The following is an 8,523-nucleotide window of genomic DNA, read 5'->3' on the forward strand; positions in this document are numbered from 1 at the left end:
TCCTCCCACGCTATTTACTACAAGGTGGAAATCAAGGTTGGAACTATCACAAGGGGGAAGAGCAAAGGAGATACCATCAAGATTGGTTTGAGCAGAGTGATTATTGGGGAAGGGAGGATGATTATGAAGAGGACCACTCTCACTCAAGTGAGAGCCCAAAATCGAGAGGGAGTGCAGTAGTCCCCGGGTGAATGATTTGCTTTCACGCATTCTTGATAAAGTTGAAGGCTCGGATGATTTATTGAAAGGGATGAAAGCTGATTTTTCATCATTGAACGATGAAGTACGCAGATGCAATGAAGGTACTTGATGGTCAGTTAAGTTTACTTTCAACAAAATTGAAACCAAAAATAATCATGGGTGATGAATATAGAGGGCTGGTTATGGTCACTCGTAGTGGAAAAGAAGCAATAGGTAATGTGACGAGAAATGAAAAAGTGCACACGCATGAAGAAGGCAAGGGTATAGAGAAAGAAGAAATAACCATCCATCAAGACATTCCCAAGGAGCTGCAAAGTGATGTGGAGAAACACAAGCCAAGCCCAAAAGTTAAGCATCCTTTACCCAAAATTTCTCCTCCATTTCCCCAATGCCTCAAGAAGAAGAATGAGGTTGAGAAGTTCAAAAAATTTTATCGGTGTTAAAGACCCTATCGATTAATCTCCCTCTAGTGGAAGCATTGTTGAAAATACCGGGTTATGCCAAGTTTATGAAGGAGTTAGTCACAAAATAAAGGATCTAGGATTTAAGACGATTGAAGTTTCTCACAGTTGTAATGCAATTACGACTAAGTAGCTGATAAAAAATAAAGAAGATCCCAGAACGTTCACCATCCTGTGCACCATAGGCATGCTCTAATTTGCCAAAGACTTATCAGATTTAGGAGCAAATATCAATTTAATGTCATACGCGATCTATAAACAACTCGGCTTGGGAGAACCAAACGCTACAACTATGAGACTCTTCATGGCGGACCGATCAATTAAACATCCAGTGGGGATATTCTATGACATCTTCATTAAGGTTGACTGATTCATTTTTTTGGCTGATTTTGTCATACTCGATTGTGAAATAGATGTTGAAATCCCCATTATTTTGGGAAGGCCATTCTTGGAAATAGGGAGAGCATTGGTGGATGTTGAGAGCAGAGAGCTGTAATTCCGGGTGATTGAAAATTAAGTTACCTTTAATGTTTGTAAGTCAATGAAACACCTGAGTGATATTCGTGTGGTTTCTACTATTGATGTGATTTTGATGAGGCAGTGTTGAGTGTGAGCCATTTGATGTGTATGAGTGAACCACTTCAAGCTATGCTTGCTAACTGTAATGAGTTTGAAATTCAAGGCTACGATGAGGTAGTAGCCGTTCTTTCACGCGTGGGGGGATATTCAAAAGCTCCATTGAAGTTGTACATTGACCAAAAAAATTGAGAAAGCCCTCCCGCAAAGCCATCGATAGAAGAACCACCAAATCATGAGTTGAAGGTACTACCCTCTCATCTCTGATATGCCTTCTTAGGAGCAAATAACACCTTGGTGGTGATTATTGTAGATGACTTACTCGAATGGCAAGTAAAATTGATCCTTGAGGTATTAAGAAGGCATATAAAAGCTATAGGTTGGACTATCGCTTACATAGTGGGCATTCCTCCAGGCATTTGCACTTACAAAATTCAGCTTGACAGTGATTGTAAACCGAGTGTTGAACATCAGTGAAGATTGAATCCACCAATGCAAGAGGTGGTGAAAAAGGAGATAATAAAGTGGTTAGATGCAGGTGTGATCTACCCTATTACAGATAGTAAATAGGTAAGTCTGGTGCTATTTGTACCAAAAAAAGGAGGCATCATAGTTGTCCCAAATGAAAAGTAGAGCTTGTATCTATGAGACTGGGGATGGTGTGGAGAGTTTGCATGGATTAGTGAAAGTTAAATTCATGGACTGAAAGGATCATTTTCCCATGCCGTTCATGGATCTAATGCTCAATCGACTCTTCGAGAGAGGTTGGTATTGCTTTTTGGATGGGTATTCCGGTTATAATCAGATCTCCATTGCTCCAGAGGACCAAGAGAAAACAACTTTTACTGGCACATATGGCACTTTTGCCTTCAAACAGATGTTGTTTGGATTATGTAATGCTCCGGCTACATTTCAACATTGCATGTTATCGATTTTTGATAACATGGTGGAGGATTCAATGGAAGTATTTATGGATGACTTCTCGATTGTGGGTGACACTTCTGAAGCATGTTTAGAGCATTTAGGACAAGTTTTACAAAGATGTGTGGAAACAAATTTGGTCCTAAATTAGGAAAAATGCCATTTCATGGTTAAGGAAGGTATAGTTCTTGGTCACAAAGTGTCGCAAATGGGGTTGGAGGTTGACAAAGCAAAGATTGAAGTGATTGAGAAGTTACCACAACCAATTTCGGTGAAGGGTGTTCGGAGGTTTTTGGGACATGCTGGATTTTACCAGAGGTTCATCAAAGACTTCTCCAATATTTCACATCCTCTATGCAAACTCTTGGAGAAAGAGGTGAAATTCCACTTTGATGATGCTTGTATGGTTGCTTTCAAGTGCTTGAAAGAAAAACTGGTTTCCACCGCGATCATCATTAGTCCTGATTGGTCAGAATCTTTTGAAGTAATGTGTGATGCAAGTGACACGGCATTAGGTGTGGTGTTGGGGAAAAAAGGCAAAAAACTTTTTCATCCCATTTACTACACAAGCAAAACCCTAAACAGTTCTCAACATAACTATACAGTTACCGAACAAGAGTTACTTGCGGTAGTTTATGCGTTGGAGAAGTTCTGGGCATACTTGCTATGTACTAAAGTGATTATTCACACTGATCATACTACACTCTGTTACCTAATGGCAAAGATTGAAGCCAAGTTAATATTGATAAGGTGTGTGCTTTTATTGTAAGAATTCGACTTTGAGGTCATAGATAGAAGAGGTTGTGAAAATCAGGTGGTAGACCACATATCAAGATTGGAAGGCAAGGAGAATGACGAGCTAGAGATAGACATAAATGATGTTTTTCCCGATTAGCGGTATTACAGGTAAGTCTCAAACAACTTCCTTCGTATGCTGACTTTGCCAATTATGTAGTGTGTGGATTAATGCCGGAGGAACTGAACTTCTACCAACAAAAGAGGTTCTTGTTTGATGTTAAGATGTACTTTTGGGATGAACCATATTTATTCAGAGAGTATGCTGAACATATCATTAGAGGATGTGTTCCGAAAGAAGAAGCTATTGAAATTCTCCATGCTTGCCATGCTTCACTAGTTGGAGGTCATCATGGTGGTGTACGTACAACTGCTAAAGTTCTACAAACTGGATACTACTGGTCGTCTCTCCACAAATATGCTCATTAGTTTTTTAAGAAGTGCACTCAATGTCAAAAACAAGGTGGAGTGTCCAAAAGACACGAGTTGCCTCTTACGCCCATTTTAGAAGTTGAGCTATTTTATGTTTGGGGAATATATTTTATAGGCCCATTTGTGAGTTCGTTTGGTAATAAGTATATCTTTGTGGCTATAGATTATGTTTCCAAATGGATGGAGGTTGTTGCACTTCCAAACAATGAGGGAAAATACGTTGTTCAATTCCTGAAACGCTATATTTTTACGAGATTTGGTACTCATCGGGCAATTATTAGTGATGGGGTATCCCACTTTTGCAACAAGTCATTCTCAGCTACATTGAGCAAGTATGGAGTGAAACATAAAGTAGCAACTTTGTACCATCCCCAAACGAGTGGCCAGGTCGAAGTGTCAAATCGGGAGATTAAAAGCATATTGACCAAGATAGTGAATGCTAATAGAATTGATTGGTCCCGGAAACTTGATCATGCACTATGGGTATATCGTACCGCATACAAAACACTAATCGGTATGTCTCTGTATCAGTTAGTTTTTGGTAAATCTTGCAATCTACCAGTTGAATTGGAACACACAGCATTGTCGGCATTGAAGCTTTAAATCTGGACTGGACAAAGACCTCAAAAGAGAGAGTAGAACAGTTAAATGAGTTGGATGAATTTAGATTCAAAGCTTATGAAAGTTCAGCCCTTTACAAGGAGAAGATGAAGAAATGACATGATGCTAAAATCCTTAAGAGGGAGTTCAGAGCGGGAGACTGGGTGTTACTATATAACTCTCGACTTAGACTCTTTCCAGGAAAGCTTAAGTCCAAATGGCCAGGACCATTTAAAGTGACACGAGTGTTCACAAATGGTGCCATCAAAGTTTAAGGTCAAGAAGGACCTACATTTAAGGTGAATGGGCAACGCTTGAAGTTATACTTTTACGAGCACCAAGAGATATCTCTGATTGAGGTGGTGTACCTGGAAGATACTTGAAAACATTTCCACGTCGTGCAACGACATTAAATAAGGTGCTTCTTGGGAGGCAACCCAAGTGTTAGTGTTTTAAAATAATGTGTGTTGATTGTGCAGGTGCAGGATTTTGTGCGAGAGGAAAATGCTATTGGCGAATCGTCGAACCCTTTCGACAGGCACGACATAGTCTGCCTTATGGACTTCGGAGATGGGGTTGATATTCTGGAACATTCGATAGGAGACTTTATAACTTGGCGAATCAACGATGTCGTTAGGCGACCTAATTTTTCTCGCCCTTTTTCTTCATCACTTAGTGATCGATCGGCGAAGTTCCAAGTCCATTATGCGAGTCACCGACCTGTTCGGTGAACTCCTGCATTCTCGCCGAATTACCCCTTTCTGCAAGTGTCATCCACTGGAACAAAAGGTGATATTCTGCTCATTGGGTGCAACGTTGAAGCATTTGGTGATTGTTTCATTTTCTCACCGACTAGGCGCTTAGTGAAGATTCCTCGTCACCTAGTTTTGCATGTTTACATACTATAATTTTATCTTCATTTGCTATTTTTTATTTTTATTTTTGTTTTATCAGCGGGAGTGTCCGTTCTCTACTCACAGTAGTGACAATATTGAATGCTTTTGGTAGGGATTGTGTACTTGGTCAGTGAATTTCGCAGTGTTCTAGGACCCTTTTTTACCCTCATTTTTGCCACCTCGTGTGTAATTAATTGTGGTTGTTCTTGTACAAATTTGAGTATCAATCTTGTTCAATACCGATGACTTGAATAGTGTTCTTAATCGAACAAACATGAATGTGCGGCTACAATGAGGCCAAATGAAGTTGCATAGGCAATATGTGAACTCTTTGCATCTCGTTATGACTAGCCGATTATCAAATTGAGTCTCTTGTGATGACCATTGCACACCGATGAAAGTGTAGAGTCTTGTTTGACAATGCTGTCAATGCCTTGTGTGATGAGCTTACCGTGAACCATATTTGCTGACACCTAGAATTTGCCCCGTTGGTCCGGTTGACCAAGTAATTTGAGTTCTTGAAATGATATTAGGCAACAATTTTAAAGAGTGAAACAATTTGACATTATACCTCTTTTGTGGCCTACATTATGAGTGTGTGAACTTGTTTGAGCATCCTTTGAGCCTTACCTTTTTTCTTGGAAGAAACTTGATGCAATTGTGACCTCTCTTTATCCCTTCTCCCTTAATCCTCATAAGATGTGGTTGATTTGAATAGTCAACTTAGGCCAAAAGCCTACGTTGTGGATGTGGTGAAAAGAGAAGGTAAATCAAGAAATGCAAAGAAATCCCTCTTGATCCATGATTAAGAAAAAGATGGAACCCCTCCATACAAAAAAAACAGAGAAAAGAAGAAAGAAAAAGAAAAATAATGAAAAAGTTTTGAAATAAAGTTGTAGAAGTGCAAAAGAAAATGGGGTGTTCAGCGTTCCATGAAAAGTGAATAATGGGGTAGGTTTTGAGCATGAATGAGAATATTGAAGAATAGGAAAAGTGTTGTTCACACCACATTTCATGACGATAGCAGTCACTGAGACTAAATGACCATACCTTTATACTCAACCCCATTACAAGCCTTTAAAAGACTTTTTTGATCTTGAGTGAGCTGAGACAAGTGTTGGTTGGAAAATAAGGGCAAACCTATGGGTAGAGTCATGCATGTGTTCGTCTTTGTGAGTGTGAAGGTTGATCGTGATTCCAGAGTTATGAATTGTTGAACCATTTAGTGTAAATATGGAATCATTCTTTGTGTGAGGGCATTTGAGTACCTTTGTCGAACTTGAACTTCCATTTGAAGCAAGTTTTGCGAACTTGAGAATCTTTGATAATGGTGAATCAAAACTAGAATCTTTGAGTGCACAATTGATCCTCACATGAGTAAGTTCACTATTGTTGGATGCTTTCATGATTTAGTCTTGTGTAGCACTATTTGAGGCATCCCTTTTTGAACTGCTGAACCTGAGTTTTACTTGAGGACAAGCAAAAGTTTAAATTGGGGGTGTTGATGAGTTCACGATTTGGACTCATTCAGGGATTTATTTGGACAAATTTAGTGTCCTGAAATGTTTATTCTATGCTAACAGCTGATGTAAAACCATTGATTTTCAGACATATGGATTGAGGAACAAAGCTAGGACAGAAATGGGAGATCGAGACACCATGAGCAAGAAAGAGAAGGGAAACACAAGCCTAATGATCACCGATGTCACTCGGCGATTCACCAAGTTGCCACCATACCGCCTAAAGTTACAGAACGCTGAGGGTGAATTAGGGGTAACTTCGGTGAATAGCAGTTCCACTAAGCGTGTCACTGATCGCTTAGGCGAAGGATGACCAGGTTGCCAAAAGCACTGATGAAGATCCAGATAAGTGCAAATGGGCGAGTGAAAAGGAGAAAGGGCGCGTCGCTGAATCGCTCGGCGATCCCAACCTGGCTCGCCTAAAATTACAGTGGCTAGACTAAGAATAGGTGAAAATGAAGGTGAGATGAAGGGAAATTGGTGAGTCACCGATCGGTCGGCGAAGCCCCACTTACCTCGCCGATTGGTCCCAAACAGCTTCCCATCAGACTTGCATAAATCGATTTTTGGAAGAGAGAGAAGGCATTCAGAAATGAGAGGAACATAAGATTGAGAGTAAAAACACTATCACTGTGGATTTCAAGTGATTTTGGAGAGATTTTTCATTGTAATTTTGTAATTGTGAAGATTCTAGTACTTTATAATTGTCGAATTTCATTTACCCATCTATGGAAAACATGGTTGGTGTTGATTTTCATCTTTTCATCATGAGTGGCTGAAACCCTCACCTTGGGGGTTTGACAATGTGACCAATTGTTATATTTTTACTAAATGGGTGTGATAAATTAGTGGTTTATGGTGTTAATCTGAAGCGGGTCTAAATTATTATGGTGGTTTATCCTCATTATTGCATCTTTGGTGTGATAGAGTTCAGAGTTTTGTGCTTGCTCGAGAAAGAAGTACAGAACAAACGTTTATTTTGGCATCCTTAGTAGTGTTTCTTGACGGTTTCAGCTTGAGAAAGTGAAACCCAATGCCTAGCCTTTGATCTAGCTTGAGAGAGTGGATTTGATGAGAATGTGGGCTGCTTAGCTTGCGGATGGTGTTGAGGTTCGAGAGAACTCAACAGAAATAAGAAAATTGTTCGAGATAAAGTTGTTTTACTTATAGCCCATTCTACCCAAAGAGATTAGCATTATCGGTAATGATTTACACCCATTTAGTTGAATTCGGCAGTTGGTTAGTCAACCCCCCAAGTGTCCCAAATTATCTGATTGTTTCTTGTTGATAAATTGAAGTGGATCAGTAACAATATTTTGAAATTTGTTTGTTAAACTCTTGAAGTGTTGTATTGTGCAACTACAAATGTCATTGTGATACTTTTGTATTTGAATTCAAAGAACACTACTCTCTGTGGGAACGATCCCAACCGAATAGTTTAGGTTATTATACTGACTAATGATCGTTGACACTTAGAATTTGATGAAGTATCATTGAAATGTTAATCACATTCTATGTTATCATGTTAGTATTTTGAGCTATCACGTATATTACAAAATTTCAGTCATAACTTGTTAATAACTTAATCAATTAGGAGAAATTTAATACCGAGTTGGACTAAGGTCAATCACCCTCATAGTCCAAGAACTACGTGCCCCCGTAGGTTGTAAGTCCCCTATGTGGGCATCATTTTAGTGATCACGCCAATCATGCCTTTATACCCTTGGCAAGGTATATTGGGTCCTGTCGATGGGGCGTATACATCGGACTCAACGTTAAGCTCTCGTGGTTTTATGTCGGTTATTAGTAGCTCCTACAATTTAGTCAGACTCTATCTTATTGACCATTTTATCAGTACAATTCAATATTCAGTCTCAGCATGTTATAAATTTGGTCATTGCATTCAGTTATTTCATGTCCAGTATTCTCAATTTTGTATCATGCTTATCTCTTATCATTACTCATATATGTTCTTTGGTTCAATTATGATTATTGTTCAGCTTTATTCTATCATGCATGCTCAGTACATTTCAAGTACTGACGCATACTATGCGCTACATCTTCTCGTGATGTAGGTTCAGGTTCTCAGCTTCCAGCTCATGTATAGATCGATTCCCGATC

General features: G+C 39.3%; 1 protein-coding gene across 1 annotated transcript; it reads left to right on the top strand.

The window, feature by feature from the left end:
• The first annotated feature begins 278 nt into the window (after positions 1 to 278).
• LOC125869924 (uncharacterized) lies at positions 279 to 2,310 on the top strand. The gene is made up of 2 exons (XM_049550321.1): positions 279 to 611; positions 2,044 to 2,310. The coding sequence occupies exons 1-2, from the start codon at positions 279 to 281 to the stop codon at positions 2,308 to 2,310; spliced, it is 600 nt and encodes a 199-aa protein (XP_049406278.1).
• Positions 2,311 to 8,523: the final 6,213 nt, after the last annotated feature.

The sequence above is a fragment of the Solanum stenotomum genome, chromosome 7, assembly GCF_019186545.1.
Source record: "Solanum stenotomum isolate F172 chromosome 7, ASM1918654v1, whole genome shotgun sequence".
Classification (NCBI taxonomy): domain Eukaryota; kingdom Viridiplantae; phylum Streptophyta; class Magnoliopsida; order Solanales; family Solanaceae; genus Solanum; species Solanum stenotomum.